The sequence below is a fragment of the Leuciscus leuciscus genome (assembly GCF_965113295.1).
Source record: "Leuciscus leuciscus genome assembly, chromosome: 13".
Classification (NCBI taxonomy): Eukaryota; Metazoa; Chordata; class Actinopteri; order Cypriniformes; family Leuciscidae; genus Leuciscus; species Leuciscus leuciscus.
Genome location: NC_138737.1, coordinates 509,780 through 528,946, shown reverse-complemented (window position 1 = coordinate 528,946; position 19,167 = coordinate 509,780). Strand labels below are relative to the sequence as shown.

The 19,167-nt window shown below is 42.3% G+C and overlaps 1 protein-coding gene across 1 annotated transcript in view; it reads right to left on the bottom strand.

Annotated features, from left to right (window-relative positions):
* Positions 1–2,398: 2,398 nt before the first annotated feature.
* sncaip (synuclein, alpha interacting protein) overlaps positions 2,399–19,167 on the bottom strand; it is a 17,828-nt gene continuing 1,059 nt past the window's right edge. The window contains exons 3-10 of the mRNA XM_082188862.1: positions 18,647–18,704; positions 12,672–13,330; positions 11,507–11,686; positions 10,999–11,112; positions 10,130–10,255; positions 4,233–4,402; positions 4,074–4,154; positions 2,399–3,568 (exon numbers count right to left, since the gene is read on the bottom strand). Coding sequence (XP_082044988.1) covers positions 2,899–3,568; positions 4,074–4,154; positions 4,233–4,402; positions 10,130–10,255; positions 10,999–11,112; positions 11,507–11,686; positions 12,672–13,330; positions 18,647–18,704 — 2,058 coding nt within the window. The 3' untranslated portion in view covers positions 2,399–2,898. The remainder of the gene's footprint in view (positions 3,569–4,073; positions 4,155–4,232; positions 4,403–10,129; positions 10,256–10,998; positions 11,113–11,506; positions 11,687–12,671; positions 13,331–18,646; positions 18,705–19,167) is intronic.

Below are 19,167 nucleotides of genomic sequence, written 5' to 3'. Positions count from 1 at the left end.
GTCAGCGCATCAGTTCATGTGTTTGACGGATGAAAGATTGTCACCGTTCTGGCAGAAACCTTTTCCCTCGTTCAGCGGAGAAACTTCCCGGCTGCTGTTTTCCAGCATTAACCCGGACAACAGCAGCCCAGCGCTGTCAATTATATTTGATTGACTGAGTAAAGCGGCACACAAATAAGCCCAAACAATGGACACGAAAATCTATAGACGACTCTCCTCCTGTCAAATCACACACTCGTCTCCGGCATTTTCATGCAGCACAACAGCCTTAAACACACACACACTCTCTCTCTCTCTCTCTCTCTCTCTCTCTCACCCTTTAGCGTGTCTCTCTCTCTCGCCCCCTCTCTCGCCCTTTAGCCTCTCTCTCTCTCGCACACCATTTTGCCTCTTTCTCTCTCTCTCTTTCTCACCATTTTGCCTTTCTCTCTCTCTCTCGCCCCCTCTCTCTCTCTCTCGCCCTTTCTCTCTCTCTCTCTCTCTCTCTCTCACCCTTTAGCGTGTCTCTCTCTCTCTCGCCCCCTCTCTCGCCCTTTAGCCTCTCTCTCTCACACCATTTTGCCTCTTTCTCTCTCTCTGTCTCACCATTTTGCCTTTCTCTCTCTCTCTCTCTTGCCCCCCCCTCTCTCTCTCTCTCGCCCCTTCTCTCTCTCTCTCTCTCCCTTTAGCGTGTCTCTCTCTCTCGCCCCCTCTCTCGCCCTTTAGCCTCTCTCTCTCTCTCTCACACCATTTTGCCTCTTTCTCTCTCTCTCTCTCTCCCTCGCTCTCTCTCTCTCTCTCACCCTTTAGCCTGTCTCTCTCTCGCCCCCCCCCTCTCTCTCTCTCTCTCTCCCTCGCTCTCTCTCTCGCCCTTTAGCCTGTCTCTCTCTCTCTCTCCCTCCCTCGCTCTCTCTCTCTCTCACCATTTTGCCTCTCTCTCTCACCCCCCCCTGTTTTGCCTGTTCTGTTCTGATTTTTGTTTAACAGTGTGTTAATTGACTGGACAATTTTTTTGTAATAAAGTAATTTTGCAATTCAAAATTCTCTCCCTTTTGCCTCTCTCTCTCCCTCTCTCTCTCGCCCTTTAGCCTGTCTCTCTCTCTCTCTCTCTTGCCCTTTTGCCTCTCTCTCTCTCTCTCTCACCCTTTTGCCTCTCTCTCTCTCCCTCTCTCTCGCCCTTTAGCCTCTCTCTCTCACCCTTTTGCCTCTCTCTCTCTCTCTCACTCTTTCTCTCTCTCTCGCCCCCCTCTCTCTCTCGCCCCCCCTCTCGCCCTCTCTCTCTCTCTCTCGCCCCCCTTCTCTCTCTCTCACCCCCTCTCTCGCCCTCTCTCTCTCTCTCACCCCTCCCTCTCTCTCTCTCTCTCTCTCTCTCAGAAAGATTTAGTGGCATGACAAAAAAACTAAAACATTTTGTATTGCCAAAGCATTAAAACAACAGACAATTATTCAGAACATGAACATTTAGTAAAGCCTATGTACAGAAAATAATAATAAAATGAAATAAAATAGACAATATTATATATATATTCATGGCTAGATATAGGAACAAATTTATAAATAATAATAATGTAAAATATGAATAATAAAATAAATAGGGAATAATAATAAATAAATAAATAGATTATAATACAGAAATGATGTAACAACTGAACTTAGAAATTGAACAAAATACACATGTGTATGGGTCTGATGGGGTGTGTGTTTGTGCTGTGAGTGTGTGTGTGTTGGATGTTTGTATTTCTGGTCTCTCTCTCTCTCTTTGCCTGACTCTCTCTCTCTCTCTCTCAAACACCAGCACCAATTAAAGCTGTGTGTTCAGAGCTGAGAAACGCTCTTCTGTCCAGCAAACGAGCTCTACTTCATCAGTTTAACGTCACACATCTGCACTTCATGAAATACTCTTCTTTCAGGAGCATTAAACCTGTGCTTCATAGTTCAACACTACAGGGCATCGACTCGCTTCTGGCTCACGATTCGATTCATATTTGAGGGAATATTATCCATGTCGCACAATTATTCATCATCATCTGAAAACATGATGTTCTTCCTCAGTGTTTCTGTCTCGTTCCCCAGCACTAATATCTAAACATTCTTAAATCAAGATGCATTTACTGGAGAAGATGCAAAATGAAGTGAGTTTGAGCTTATAGAAGAACAAATATCTGACAATGGAGTCAGAAAAATAATCTTGTTTTCATTGTCAGATATTTGTTCTTGTTTTAAACACAAACTAACTTCATTTTGCTTCTTCTCCAGTAAATGCATCTTGAGTTATTTGTGCTGGAAAACAAGAGAGAAATAACGAGGAAGAACATCACGTCTGCATTGTGAATATTAATGCACTCTGAATGTTTACGTAAATAGTCGTAAATTCATTTACAGAATGTTTCCGTCCTCATTTGATAACATTAAATCAGTGTAACGATTGAAAACATCTTTATTTTAACCTCCAAATGTCGTTACAATGATTCCAATAATATCATATTTCTTGCATTCAAACATAACAGTTAAATTATAAATCCATACATTAACTCAAAACAAGACAGATTACATATAAACGTATTTGAGTTATGAAAACAATCAGAATCTGAAGGTGCAGCACTGAATCACTCCTGGAATAAAGAACATGATTCGTTCGTTCGTTCGTTCGTTGCTTCTGTTTGATTATTCAGTCTGTACAAAATCACAGTATTGAAAAATGACTTGTAAAACTTATTGAACAAACGTTTTATTAACGTTACTGTAAGAACGTTTGTTCATAACTGTGCCACAGCGTTCCCTGTGATTCCCGTCAGCAGTTCTTACTGAAAAACTCTACAAAACGCATGTAAGAAAGTGTGACGGCAAATAGTGTTGAAAAAGATTCATTGATCGACGCCTTGATTCGCATTGAGCGAATGCACCGGAACATCGGCTGATCTACACAGCACTCGTCTTGCTTTTGCTCTTGGATTCGCTCTTCTTCCCGCTCGGAGAGTTATTGTTGTTGCTGTTCTGGTTCCCGCTGAGAGTCTCCATGATGGAGCGGAACGTCCCGAACGCTCGTTTCCCAGACTCCGCCTTCTCTTTGGTGGGCGGGGCTTTAGCATCGTGTTTACGCGGCGGCTCGTCGAACGTGACTCTCAGCTTCAGGTTCTGCGAGGTCTTTCTTCGAGACGATGGGGATTTGAGGGCGCTTTTGGGACTCGTGGCGATCTTCTGTCCGTCGGGAAACTCTCTGGTTTCGGGATCGCTCTGGTCTGACGATGGCGACGGGTTGTAAGCGTCCACGGATTTGGAAGTCGTGAGCTTGCGCTCCTCGGGCTCGGCGATGGGAAGTTGGGTCGGGCGATCGGGTTTGGACTCGTTCGAAGGATACGCTGCGTCGCCGTCTGATTCGCTGAGCGAGCGCTGCATGATCTGCTTCAGACGAGCTAACTTTAGTTCCCGCTTCTCACCCATCCCCAGCCGTCTCATTGGCCCTGCTCCAGGCCCCGCCCCTGACTCCACCCCCGACTCCGCCTCTGTGTTTCTCTGCTTCAGGATCCACTGGTTATCAGGAGCAACTTCAGCTGTCAGAGTCATCTCAGGCCACGCCTCAACATGAGCGCTGAGAGAGAGAGAGAGAGAGAGAGAGTGTGTGAGTGAGTGAGTGTGTGTGTGTGAGTGAGTGAGTGAGTGAGTGAGTGTGTGTGAGTGAGTGAGTGAGTGAGTGAGTGAGTGAGTGAGTGAGTGAGTGAGTGTGAGTGTGAGAGTGAGTGAGTGAGTGTGTGTGAGTGAGTGAGTGAGTGAGTGTGTGTGAGAGTGAGTGTGTGTGAGAGTGAGTGTGTGTGAGAGTGAGTGAGTGAGTGAGTGAGTGAGTGAGTGAGTGAGTGTGTGTGTGAGAGTGAGCGAGTGAGTGAGTGAGTGAGTGAGTGAGTGAGTGAGTGAGTGTGTGTGTGTGAGTGAGTGAGTGTGTGTGTGAGTGTGTGTGTGTGTGTGTGTGTGTGTGTGTGTGTGTGTGTGTGTGTGTGTGTGTGAGTGAGTGTGTGAGTGTGAGTGTGTGAGTGAGTGAGTGAGTGAGTGAGTGAGTGAGTGAGTGAGTGAGTGAGTGTGTGAGTGTGTGAGTGACAGACCTGGGCGATCGAGGTCTGGGTTCTTGCGTCTGCAGGAGCAGCTGGAGTTGGTTCTGTAGGGCGACTCGTGTCGTAGTTTGCCTGTGGAATCAGAAACACATGTTGTCACTCTCGGGTCGAGTCAGAACTTGAAGCCGTCACATGATCGCGGGCTCTTACTCGGTCAGTTGTTTGGTGAGCTTGACCACCTGTGAGGCGAGAGACATGCACGTCTCCACCACCACCAGATATCGAGAGCATGTGCTGTGACCCTGCCGCTCGGCATTCTGGGATGGACGCTCGCCCTGCTGGTTCTGCACCGTCACGTTCGAGCCGTACTCCACCAGAGTCTGAGCTCACACACGCAGGAAAACACACGTTAGAGGAGACACGGGACATTAACTTCATCTGCTTAAGACTTTAAGTGCAACAAATATATTCAAGTAGTTTAGGGTCCAGATCATATTAATTGGCTGTTTAATAGTAATTATAAAGCACATATTTAAAGTCCCCCTGTAGTCAATCATTTGATCCGTATCTTTGATCACCAAAATGACATATTTAAATGTTTTTTCCTTGGAAAAAAATTCTTCATTTATTTTATTTACCTTTAACCCTCTGGGGACCAAAAACGCGCCCGCGCGTTTTGCTCGTTTTTTTTTTTAGCAATGAAAAATAAACACAAAATGCTCTGTTAATTTTGATCTTTCATTTTCGTGTAATACATCAATCGATCCTGTTCAGTTTCTATTTTTTTTCTGTATACTCACAATACAAATAAAGTGTTTTGCTTTTTGACAAATAAAGAAAAACTAACATGATGCTATTTCTGCCTTCTCTCTGTCAGTAAACTCCCATTTGAAACGCGTTCGAAAATTATCTATAACTCCGCGAAAATTCAGTCAAACAGGCAAACAGACCCACGGGCATAAAGCTTGAGATCGCAGCTTTTAAATGAAGTAATTTATATAAAAAACAAATATTATCAGCTTCTGTAATCTGTATAAAAAGAGAGCGACTCCAGTCGAGCTCATTACGAGCCATTCAAAAGTAATTTGACCACGCCCCGGAGAGCGCGTGCTATTCAAACGCAAATTCTGAGAACCATTTCAGTCTGTGAAACGCCCCCACATCAGCTGTAAACAAAGAGGCATAATATAGCCTACCTTATGGAGAAAATTTTCCGTGCTGATATGAGGAGCAGATCCCGCTGAGGAGTGAGGTAGGCTAAGTTATCCTTTCTCAAGTGTTAATGTGGAATAACGTTATGGAATAACGTTGTAGGCTTATGTAAACAAAAAGATGAATCGCGTTTCTATAATATGAATCGCGTTTCTGTGAGATGAATGAAGGGTACATATTTGTAAAGACTGTTTAGCCTAAATATGAATCGCGCGTCTGTGTGTGAAAGAATAAACTGCTTTTACAGTTACAGTTACTGCGTTACAGTCAGGCGAAGTATGAAAGACAACATTTTGTTGACTAGATTTGGGTACAGTTTTTACTGTAGAATATACTGTCACATCAAATAAGCTTTTCTGCTCATATATATAAAATACTATTTTGTCAAAAATAAAGTCATAGACTAAGATGTTCCAATGTTGGCTATATTCAAACTAATGAATACATATGATAAAATGTAGGCCTATAATCTTTTTTTTCTTTTTTTTACAAAGAAAGAGTACTTTTTTTGCAGAAATATTGCTGAAATTGTAATTATTGTTGTAATTGTAACCTTTTTAATAAAATAGCAAAACATATTTACAAGATAGATGTAAGCAAAATCTTAAATGGTCAATATAAGTCTTCTTCTAAATATATAGGCTATTTTGTCCTTGCATTGTGGCTCAGTCAGTGTCACACCTGAATGAATGGCTAATTATGCAGAGTCATTATGCAGAGTGGGTGGGACTGGGTAATCTAAGGTGTAAACTACTCCTCCCCCTCGCATATTGGCTTTCCAAGCAAAACCTGTTTTACACCATTTAAATCAATGTATTTTTTTTTTGTGAACGATAAAGCAAGACTATTTTCACATAATTTTGAAGCTAGAACTCCAAGAGAAAACATCCATTAGTCAAAAGTCTTGTGGGCACATATTTTGTATGAGTTTTGTGGTCTTATTTCAGCAACTTTCATTTTTATTTTTTTAAATAACCACGCATAAACATTATTCTCTTAAAAATACAAACATCTACATACATGTTGCTCGCATATTATGGTAGGCCTGTTTGTGCTATATAGAGTGAATTTACACCTTTGCCATTAACATGTTTATAAATAACTGAAAAAAGCACAGATGTCAGAGCATGTCAGAACATCTCAAGGGCCCCAAAAACAGCTTGGTCCCCAGAGGGTTAAAGGTGCTCTAAGTGATGTCACGCGTTTTTTAGGCCAAAAAATGTTGTCAAATCTAGCAAACATCTCCTCACTATCCGCTAGCTCCCTGTCCCCTGAACACACTGTCTCTCTAGACACCACAGGCTCCACAAATGGCAACAAAAACAAACTGGGCTCACCCGTACCACGAAACACAACAAACAGTGCTCCAGCCAATCACAGACAAGAAGTATTTGAGGGTGGGGTTTGGGGGGTTAGTGCGCGTACACATGAAGGGGGTGTGTGGAGGAGAGAGAAGCATGAAGAGGGAAGTTTGAATTATGGCCGACACACGACCAAAGAGACGACGTTCCGATGAACAAATTGCAAAGAAGAGGGACAAGGATAAGGAACGCGTGAAGTACCGAATTTACATCGGAAAAACCCTCGAAAGGTGGCGAGAACTCCGCCGGCAGAAGGGCTTCCAATCCGACATTCAGTTGCTCTGTTTTTGCAGAACAGGTAAATCCATTTTTCTTTCTAAATTGACGTTCATGTTGGCCAAACCAACACAAGGATGTAATTAGCTAGAACTATGCAGTCAGCGTTAGCTTTGGTGAATACAACATATATGTTTCAGCTAGCGATCAATCTCTATTGTAAATGATCAAGCAAATTCACAGTAGAGCAACAATTTGTGTGAATGATTGTTTTCACCCACTGTTTGTTATGGATTTGAATGTTCATTTATAGGCTATTGACAACTTTGACTAAATTTGTTTACGCCGCCGCCGTTGTTTATGCTCACTGGGAAACGCGAAGCTAACGTTATCTTGCTATTATTGCGTCCTTGTATGGGAGCTATAGTTATAACCTCAGGTGGCGAAACGATTTTAAGATAATGTTTCTCTTTTTCTGCAATATATAAAAGCATTTATCTAATTTGGTGGCATTACACATTGAATGAAGTATCAGTAAAACATAACTTTGTTTGTAGTGACTACTTTGACTTTTCTTTATGCCGGAAGGGAGGAAAAAGACGGGATGAGGAGGAGGGAGGGTCTAGTTAGCCTCCAATTTGTTTGACAACAATTCGAATGTCAACAAGAAGTTACGACTCCCGGCATCGCTTATAGCACCTTTAAATGACTAGATTTAATCAATAAATAATAAATAAATAGTACTTTGGAAGCACATTCCTCCTCACATTGAGCGAATTATGACAAAGTTTTAGCATTTTTAGTTTGAATTTTGAGCATTTTTTGTTTTTTTTTTATGTGTCCTGAAGCATTCCTTGCATTCCATTCATTCCTAAGGGGGTCAAAATGACCCAATTTGTTACTTTTTTTAAATTCAACCATAAAACTCCTTGAATCAATTAAATGTTTTTTTTGTGTGTATTTGGGGTTCAAGTGCAACAAAAGCCCCCCCCCCCCCCCCCCTCCCCCCCCCCTCCCCTCCCCTCCCCGATAAAAAAATAAAATAATTAAAATGTCCCAAAAAAAATAACGGGTCAAAATGACCCGAGTGAAGGATGACGGTAAGACTTTGAGTGCAACAAATATTCATTTTTGGCAAAACTTTAGTTCAGGGTCAAATTCTTATTAGCATGCATATTAATTGGCTGTTTATTAGTACTTATAAAGCACATATTAAAGTCCCCCTGTAGACAATCATTTTATCTCTTAAAGCTCATGTTTGATCACCAAAATTACATATTTAAAAGTTTTTTTCCTTGAAAAAAGTTTCTTCATGCCAAAAATTATCTTGAATGTAACTCGACACCCTTGCCTCATTTAGTATGCGCGGTTCTATGAATATGCAAATGAACCCCGCCTTCACTCACTCACTCAGCTCAGAGATCCACTGGTTGACGATCACACGTTGATCTGATTGGTTACAAGGTAGTTTGTGACGTCAGAAACACCAGCGATTTCAAAGCGTGTTTTTGAGACTGTCTTTGGTTCACTGCAGTTTTAAGGAGGAAATACTCAGCAATGGTGTCGACTTGTGAATCTACTACACATGATTTGTCTTAAAGCAGATTAAAAACACCACATAGACACATAAACAACATTAAAAGCTGGATTTACACCACAGGGGGACTTTAATGCCTTAAGGCCTCATTATACTTCTGCGTCGGACCTACGCCGGAGCCTATACGCCGTAGGCAACGTGTTGGTTTTAATTTATACTTCTGCGTTGTTGTCCGCGTTGATGCGCACCTAGGGAGCATGTGAAACCCCGAGGGAGGGGTTCTGGCAGACCAATCACAGCGCTTGCGTCCACGTAGAATTGACGCGTTGTTACATTTTTGGAAAGGTGCACGTCAGGGTACGCCGAAGGGTACGCGCGCTACACACAGCCTAAAAACTACCTTAGAAACTATTAATAAGCCGTAATTAGGTGTTTATTGAGGTAAAAGTCGTAGTTAATATTGAGATTTGGACCCTAAACTAAAGTGTGACCTAATCTTTGATGGACTGTGGGTTTCTTGTCGTCTTTAGCTTGATCAGTTGGGGTTAAAAATATTGTATAGATAAATGTAAGTTTCTTTGTGTGAGCTGCACTCATGTTTCCATTTCTCCTCGAGAGGCTGTGAGAGCCTCAACAGGACAACCCTGTTACCATCAGTACATTACATCATATATTACTCACTATCAATCGGCACTTACACTAGAAGAACGTTTTGGTGAATCCCTAGTTATTTTTTTATTATTGATGTTATAATCAGGATACTTGTCCGGTCGGGCAAGTAAAATTCTCTTGCACTCGCCCTTCAAAACATCCACTTGTCCTGGACAAGCGTTAATGTCGAGCCCTGCAGAACAATATATATAAACAAACTAAATTAATAACTTTTTTAAATCAGAAATGAACCATCACTGAACTTACTTAAGCTGGACTGAGACGCTATTTTCTTCCAGAAACAAACTTGCATTATTCTCCTGTTATCTCAGTAAAGCTGCTTTCAAACAAATATTGTGTTGTAAAAAGTGCTATTTTAATAAAGGTGACTTGACTGTGTTTGTGGAAACATTCACAGGCAGATTTTGCGCATTTGTGTGACGTGTTGTTAGTCACTAATTCTCATTAGTGAATGAGAACCAGTGTTTTTCTTTCTGTCTGTAACCGAACAAAACAAGCCAGACCGGAACGTCTTTCAGCACTACAGGAACAGCAACAGGAAATGGGAAGGAGAGCCACTTCCTGTCTCTCGTTCTTACTAGCCAGACAAGTACTTTGTTGAGGTCAATTTGTAGAGTAAGACACACGCATGTGCACATACATATTCAAACACTCATATCTATAGACTGAACATGTGATACGCATGTGTGCCGTCAGCGTTTCACAGGTTCACGTTTTTGAAGTTTGCGCGGAAATGATCACGTTTTTTTTTTTTTTTTTACGTTTGCACCTTGAAATCTATTTCAAAGTGTGTGTTCTCGAGCCTCAAACACTGTTGTGTGTGAATGAACGTCCAGAACACATTAAAAGTTTCAGTTCTCAGTTAGAACGGTGTGTGTTAGCGGCCCCTGAGTTAATAACTAATGATCTTCACAACGGAAGTGAATCAATCAAAACTAACTTTATCTGGACAATAACTTTATTCTAGATCTGCTGTAAAGCCTAAACAATCTCTGTTACTGTAATCTCCTATTATCACTGTAAAGCTGCTGTGAAACGCTCTGTATTGTTAGAGCGCTGTATAAATGAAGGAGACTTGAGTTGAAGTGCATCCCAGATGAAGTGAGCACCTGAACGCAGCTGAGATGTCCAAACTGAGCCGCCACGTGAACCGCCGTGTTCCCGTTCTGATCCACTTCGTCCAGAGAAATGGCCTGTTCCTGCATGAACTGCAGGAGCCACAGCAGAACCCGCTCCTGAAACACATGTGTGTGTGTGTGTGTTAGAGCTGCACGATTAATCACAGTGAAACCACACGCGATTCGGCAAAGGCTGCGATTATTTTATGCGCAGTTTGTCAGTGCAGCGGCTGATCGGTAGTAAACGCTCCATCTGAACACCAGAGGGCGTCTCTCACACACACACACACACACACACACACTCACACACACACACACACACACACACACTCACACACACACACACACACAGGAAACCCCTATGAGCATCACACTCTCTGTCTCTGAATAAACAGAAGATTGAGATGCTTTGATTGGTTTATCATGACTAATAAACACACGACTGCCTTATTCTGTGTCAGAAGCTCATCATCTCACAGGGGGAGGAGCTCAGCTGTCCTCATGAAGTGAGTTTGGAGGAAAAGCATGTTATTAAATGTCGTCTTTTGTTGGACTAGAGGTTCATAAATGCTTCTGGAAAGATGTTTGACGCGTGTTGCTTTTCCAAATGCTCGTTATAAGCGACTCAAACTCAGTGCTTTCAGAGTGAGCCGCGTTTACTGAGCCGTACGTCACTGACACACTGCACATAACTAATGATCTGAGCCTTTACCATTTCAATATCGTGATGAGCCAAATCGGTGTGATTACATGTAAATTGAGATTAATCGTGCAGCGCTAGTGTGCTGATGTTAGCCCTAGTGTGCGCGCGGTTAGTCACGTGACCACGAGTGCACCTGTGCGTGTGGGCGGAGTCTCACCTGTCCGTGTCGCGCGGCGTAATGGATGAGGCTGGGATGCTCTCGAGTGCAGCTGAGCTCGGCGATGGCTTCGGTTTCACTCACCATCCAGCGCACACACTCCAGGTGACCGTTCTACACACACACACACACACAAGTTCAGGCTGTTTCGCATGTTTATCGTTTAGTAGTTCTCTAGTACAGTCAGTAGGGGTGCGACGGATCGCAGGTGATCGTGATGCGTACGGATCAGCTGACCCACGGTTCGGCACGCATGTGATTCGCGGATTAACTGCTGAGTTTAAACATCATAGAATGAAGGTTCTGTCATCAGTGGACAGTTGAGAAAGAAACCGGATGTTTGTCAGTTTATTCGGTCTATTCCTGCTGTTGAAAAAAAAAAAATTTTTACATTTTTTGCTGATCCGATCTGACTCAAAAACAGTAAATGATCCAAACCGTGAGTTCTGTGATCCGCTGCACCACTAGCAGTCGAGGAGTCCGACACTTTACTGCGCTACAGACGTACCCGTACGGCGAGGCCCGCGGGCGTGAGCTGGTGTGTGTTGCGCTCGTTCAGGCAGTCTTCGCCCATGAGCGAGGTCAGGTGTTGCAGGCAGTCGGCGTGACCCTGAGACGCACACACGTGCAGGAGGTTATTCCCGTCCTCATCTCGGATACGCTCCAGGTTCTCCGCCGCGATGTGAGGCTGCAGTGACACACACAAGCGGGTTATTCAAGACTGACTGGACAACTAGATTTGACTAGAAATCTGAGGTATATTTTTACAGACTGACCAAAGATTCAGATGGATTCGCTGTGATTCACAGAAACATCTGGATCCAGGCAGAGAACGCTGGATTTGCAGTTATTATTGTGTGTAAATATGCAGAATTTTGGGTAAAATCACACATTATATATTGTATTGTTATATATTGTATTGACAACTCATTTACCATCGTATATTCTGCATAATTGGACGTTTTTAAATAAACTGACAAAAACTACACAAGTTTTAGGGCTGGACAATATGAATATATATAACATTGATATCATGGCTTTAGACCTATATTGTGTTTATATAAAGCGTTCACAGACTAATTTGCTTTATGTATTTCCCCGGCGTCGGAATCAGGCTCATATAGATGTCAGGAAACACGATTCCTGTCTGCATGTCAATATCCATGATCACTGGATCTTTAGTAAGTTGTAAGAAACACTATATCGAGTCCAAACCTTTAGTTTAAACTGATAATCATTTGTTTTACTCGTGTTTTCACAGTTTCCTCTATTAAATCCAGTCCCTCAGCAGCTCTTCTGCCACTCTGTGTTCCTGCAGGAAAGTCATGGCAATGCATTCCCATTTCCCTCTATAGGTTTGTATCTAATTTGCATAATGCGAGCCCATTGGCTGAACAAGAGCACTTTGCTCCGCCCTCAAACTGTAGTTTATCTGAGACTGGAAGAGTTTGGTTCGTGTTCATGTAAACTGTTATAGGAGACTGAAACAAAACTAGATTTAATAAACTATAAATAGTGGGCAGATTTGGCTACACGAACTTCCCCAGTAAAGTGAGTAAATACAATAACACGCCAAATTGGCTCGTGACAGCGTTACTCGCCACAGCTGATTTTTACCCACATGTGCAGGTGTTAATTTTAAACCCTGACTATAAATGATGAAGAACTCTTACCAGCAGTGAGATCTGCCCCTCTCGCACGATGTTCAGGATGTTCTGCGTCTTCTTGGCTTCTTCGTCTCCGTCTCCGAACGCTCCCCTCGTGCCTCTGGCTCCCTGAATTGGGAACGCCGTCTCCCCGCCGTCGGCTCCGGGTTTATCCGGGAAGAGTCGGGGCTTATCCGCGTCTGACCCGTGACTGAGCTCGAATCCCGCGCTCTGAGCCCTGAGATCCATAGACTTGGTCTTCCTGATGTCGGGCCAGTTGACGGGCGCCAGCACACAGAACTGGTTCCCGGCACTCAGGCTCTCGGAGTGGGAAAGTGTGGCTCCTCTGACGCTCCTCTTCTCCGAAGCCACGCGGGGAAGCGTCGACGTCTGCTGACTGGGTTTATTGATATACGGCACGTCGAGGATCTCGTCCATGTCCAGGTCGTAGTGCTCCAGCTCCCCGAACAGAGCTCCGTTCCCCAGGGTTTTGCTCTTGCCGGCGCAGGGAGAATCCTCTTTGCTCCGGTCCACGTTTGGCTCGGCTTCGGTCTCCTCCGGCTGGTGTTTGAGGGGAGACACGCGTTTGACGGGCCTGAATTTGCTGTAGACATCGGCGATTCCGGTGGGTTTGTTTCCCGCTCCGCCGTGTGACGCCGCGTTCCGACCCCAGTTGATGGCCGGAGCTGGAACACAAGACAAATGTATCTGATAGACTCACACAATAATGCCTCTCAATTAGGGTTGGGCATCGTTTGAATTTTAACGATTCCCATTTCGATTTTGCTTATCGATTTGTCGTCAATTTCATTTGTATAGCGATAATATATGCCTTAATCTTAATATCTTCATGCCTTATAGTTGCATTCATCAGATTAGAGCTAGGTGATAATAAATGTGAGTATGCAGATGAAGTTTGACAGTGTTATATCTCCAACTGTAGGCCTTTGAGCTAGACCAAAGCGGTCTCGCATTGAGGGCCAAAAATTAGCACGGTATCCAGTGTTGTGGAAAGTTACTTTTAAACGTAATGCATTACAATATTGCGTTACTCCCAAAAAAAGTAACTAATTGCGTTACTTAGTTAGTTTTTATAGAAAGTAATACGTCACATTATTTTTGCATTACTTTTTCTCACCTGGGCTGGGCTTGCTTGTTTGTTTTTTAATAACAACAACAAAAAGTTCTATTTTTGGCTAATGTAAAGGCCCTTTCACACCAGAAGTGAAGAGAATAATCAGGCTGAAGGAAATGCATATTTACTCCTGTACAGTAGAGTACAGTAGAGGTAGAGTACAGTCGCGTACAGCAAAGGTAGAGTACAGTAGAGTACAGTAGAGGTAGAGTACAGTAGAGGTAGAGTACAGTAGAGTACAGCAAAGGTAGAGTACAGTGGAGTACAGTAGAGGTAGAGTACAGTAGAGGTAGAACACAGTAGAGTACAGTAGAGGTAAAGTACAGTAGAGGTAGGGTACAGTAGAGTATAGCAAAGGTAGAGTACAGTAGAGGTAGAGTACAGTAGAGTACAGTAGAGGTAGAGTACAGTAGAGGTAGAACACAGTAGAGTACAGTAGAGGTAAAGTACAGTAGAGGTAAGGTACAGTAGAGTATAGCAAAGGTAGAGTACAGTAGAGGTAGAGTACAGTAGAGTACAGTAGTGGTAGAGTACAGTAGAGATAGAGTACAGTCGCGTACTGCAAAGGTAGAGTACAGTAGAGTACAGTAGAAGTAGAGTACCGTAGAGATAGAGTACAGTAGAGATAGAGTAGTCGCGTACTGCAAAGGAAGAGTACAGTAGAAGTAGAGTACCGTAGAGATAGAGTACAGTATAGTACAGTCGAGTACAGCAAAGGTAGAGTACAGTAGAGTACAGTAGAGGTAGGGTACAGTAGAGTATAGCAAATGTAGAGTACAGTAGAGGTAGAGTACAGTGGAGTACAGTAGAGATAGAGTACAGTCGCGTACTGCAAAGGTAGAGTACAGTAGAGTACAGTAGAAGTAGAGTGCCGTAGAGATAGAGTACAGTATAGTACAGTCGCGTAATGCAAAGGTAGAGTACAGTAGAGTACAGTAGAGGTAGAGTACAGTAGAGATAGAGTACAGTCGAGTACAGTCGCGTAATGCAAAGGTAGAGTACAGTAGAGTACAGTAGAAGTAGAGTACCGTAGAGATAGAGTACAGTATAGTACAGTCGCGTAATGCAAAGGTAGAGTACAGTAGAGTACAGTAGAAGTAGAGTACCGTAGAGATAGAGTACAGTATAGTACAGTCGAGTACAGCAAAGGTAGAGTACAGTAGAGTACAGTAGAGGTAGGGTACAGTAGAGTATAGCAAATGTAGAGTACAGTAGAGGTAGAGTACAGTGGAGTACAGTAGAGATAGAGTACAGTCGCGTACTGCAAAGGTAGAGTACAGTAGAGTACAGTAGAAGTAGAGTGCCGTAGAGATAGAGTACAGTAGAGTACAGTCGCGTAATGCAAAGGTAGAGTACAGTAGAGTACAGTAGAGGTAGAGTACAGTAGAGATAGAGTACAGTCGAGTACAGCAAAGGTAGAGTCAGAGCATGTGAGCGGAGTGGAGCGGGAGCGAGCGGGGAGCGGGAGCGAGCGGGGAGCGCGAGCGGGCGGATCTTGGACAGAGCGCAGAGCGGCAATTTCAAAAGGACGGTGCGTCGCCCTATTTCCCGCTCCAATTCCGCTCCGCTCACGCCACGCATCAGTCAAAAAATGCGCCATGAAGAAGAAAAAACATATATAGGCATAGCCTAAGTCGCACTGGACTATAAGTCGCATTTATTTAGACATTTATTTCACACAAAAAAAACAAAAAAAAAACAAACAAAAAAAGCAATGTTACAGATGGGACAGTTCTCCGTTACGGACGTGAGCGCTCTGACAGCGGCACTAAAAGACTGCTTTAAAACTTTCACTGAGACCTCAAACAGAAAGCACAAAGCCTGTCTTTAAATTTAATTTCGTTTTGTATTAATTGTATCTTAATTTTGATCAGTGTTTCATCAACCAATTGTCTGGATTTAATAAATAAGTAAATATATTAGAAAATAGATAATCACGACACGAAGGCGCCGGCGGGTGAACCTGGAGTTTGTCTCATAAATGAACCGAAACTCAGCGTATAGCCTACTTGCCTGACAGACCTGAGACATGTATATAAAGCCTGAAATGTCTACTTTTAAACAGAACAATTCAAAACTAAAGAAAACAGACTGCTCTCTTATGTAATCCGTATGAAATGTGCATTTCTCTCTGGGGCGTTCAATACTGCGAAGATCGCGAGTCAGCATCTTTCCAGCCGACACAGACATAAAAAAAATGGTTTATTAGTAAACAATTAAAATGTCTCCTGCTATATTTTACATAATCATAATCATTAATTTTGCCGGTTCGTTGTGACTGCTTTTAGGTGCGTTATTGGCAGCGCCACCCTTAGGCCTACATGTTACATGAACGCATCAACACCGAAAACATGGAGATTTTTTTCTTTTGGGGGCATTTTGTTTGTGTTCAGACTTTCTCAGTTGTCTTTAGGCGCGATGTTAGAGGACGCTGCTAATAAAGTTGCTAGTAGCCTATGGCCTACACATATTGGATTCACGTTTATTATTATAGGCTATTTAAAAAAAATACCCCATTTTTTATGCCGTTTGTATCATTTTATTTTGTTGTATTTATCTGCCACACCTTGGCCGGTCCGTGAAAATATTGTCTGATATTAAACCGGTCCGTGACGCAAAAAAGGTTGGGGACCGCTACAAGTGATATACATGTAGATTTGTTTCCTTTTTTGGAGCGAGCGGGGGGCGATTTGAGTGGAGCGCGAAGCAAACTGCGTTGAGCGCTGAGCGATAATGAGCGGAGCGGCCTGATGTAGCTTAGAGCGGGGGAGCGGAGGGGTGAACAGTTCCGTGAGCGATGAGCGGAGATTCTCACCGCTCCACTCCGCTCATATGCTCTGGGTAGAGTACAGTAGAGTACAGTCAAGTACAGTAGAGGTAGAGTGCAGAATAGTACAGTAGAGAGAGTACAGTAGAGGTAGAGTACAGTCAAGTACAGTAGAGGTAGAGTGCAGAATAGTACAGTAGAGAGAGTACAGTAGAGGTAGAGTACAGTAGAGACAGTCAAGTACAGTAGAGGTAGAGTACAGAATAGTACAGTAGAGATAGAGTACAGTAGAAGTAGAAGTAGAGTACAGTAGAGTACAGTAGAGGGCGCCGCTCAAACAATCCTTTCAGCTGCTGATATTCTGGATTAAAGGTGCTCTAAGTGATGTCACGCGTTTTTTAGGCCAAACATTTTTTTGTCACATCCAGCAAACATCTCCTCACTATCCGCTAGCTCCCTGTCCCCAGAACACACTGTAAAAAAACGCGGTCTCTCTAGACACCACAGGCTCCACAAACGGCAACAAAAACAAACTGGGCTCACCCGTACCACGAAACACAACAAACAGTGCTCCAGCCAATCACAGACAAGAAGTATTTGAGGGTGGGGTTTGGGGGGTTAGTGCGCGTGCACATGAAGGGGGTGTGTGGAGGAGAGAGAAGCATGAAGAGGGAAGTTTGAATTATGGCCGACACACGACCAAAGAGACGACGTTCCGATGAACAAATTGCAAAGAAGAGGGACAAGGATAAGGAACGCGTGAAGTACCGAATTTACATCGGAAAAACCCTCGAAAGGTGGCGAGAACTCCGCCGGCAGAAGGGCTTCCAATCCGACATTCAGTTGCTCTGTTTTTGCAGAACAGGTAAATCCATTTTTCTTTCTAAATTGACGTTCATGTTGGCCAAACCAACACAAGGATGTAATTAGCTAGAACTATGCAGTCAGCGTTAGCTTTGGTGAATACAACATATATGTTTCAGCTAGCGATCAATCTCTATTGTAAATGATCAAGCAAATTCACAGTAGAGCAACAATTTGTGTGAATGATTGTTTTCACCCACTGTTTGTTATGGATTTGAATGTTCATTTATAGGCTATTGACAACTTTGACTAAATTTGTTTACGCCGCCGCCGTTGTTTATGCTCACTGGGAAACGCGAAGCTAACGTTATCTTGCTATTATTGCGTCCTTGTATGGGAGCTATAGTTATAACCTCAGGTGGCGAAACGATTTTAAGATAATGTTTCTCTTTTTCTGCAATATATAAAAGCATTTATCTAATTTGGTGGCATTACACATTGAATGAAGTATCAGTAAAACATAACTTTGTTTGTAGTGACTACTTTGACTTTTCTTTATGCCGGAAGGGAGGAAAAAGACGGGATGAGGAGGAGGGAGGGTCTAGTTAGCCTCCAATTTGTTTGACAACAATTCGAATGTCAACAAGAAGTTACGACTCCCGGCATCGCTTATAGCACCTTTAAAGAACAATAGGATACAGAAGGAAATCCAACACTCTTATTTCTAAATCTAATCTCAAGTAATATTTGCTCATTAGTATGATTGAATTAGATCACTGAAGGTCAGCAGCAAAGACACTGGTTAATAAAGTGAGATTAAATACATAAAGTATATTTGTGTTTTGCATAAAGTTTTGCATAAAATTCTGAGATTGCATTTTACTGTTTTTGTTCATATTGAGGAATACTGAATGTTTTTGTGCAAGCGAGACGAGTAAATGCATGTTCACAATCACACTTAGTCTAGAACTAAAATAACCATCATGTTCTCACACACACACACACACACACACACACACACACACACACACTTAGAACCTTAGAACTTACTTAGAAACCGTTTTCACATGTAAATTTCACAACTAATTACAAAGCAATAGCAAGTAGCACAGAATTAAACAAAATTTGAAGTTGAAAGACTAAAATAGTATTTTCTTGTAAAACACGCCAATAAATATTGTTTATAACTCTGAATTTTTTTGTTTTATAGTGCATGGCTATACTATTTTAATGTAGTTTAAAATCCCTGTGATTCCCGTATGGATCACAATCACAGCGTGTGCATGAGTGTCGTACCTTGTCTCTCGTCACTCGGCCCATCGTGTCTTCGGCACAGCTCAGGGATGCTCTTATACTGGGACAGGAGACATCGTTTAATCACCAGTTAAAGCTCAAACTGATTCATTTTAGCATTTACTAAAAAATTAATTAAATCATAAAAAGAGAAGAAAAAATCTAAATAAAAGTTAATTTAAAAAATCATTAAAAAATAGATCATTTCAAAATAAAAACATCTAAAATAAAATGCTAACAAAAATTCATTAGATCGTGAAAATTAATCAGTGTAAATGAACACTTTAAAAACACACAAACAAAAAACATTTATCCTAGAAAATGAATACATTAAATAAATCATTTTAAAGTGACACAAAATAACACTAAAGAAGATGCAATATTTTACTCGTTTAGCTGAAGGTCATGTGACCGTTAACCATCATCAGTGAAACGGGAAGATGGGAAATATTATGTGAAATATTAACTTCTAGAACATATTTTAACTCAAAGGGGTTCAAACGTTTGAAATCGAGTGAATAGTT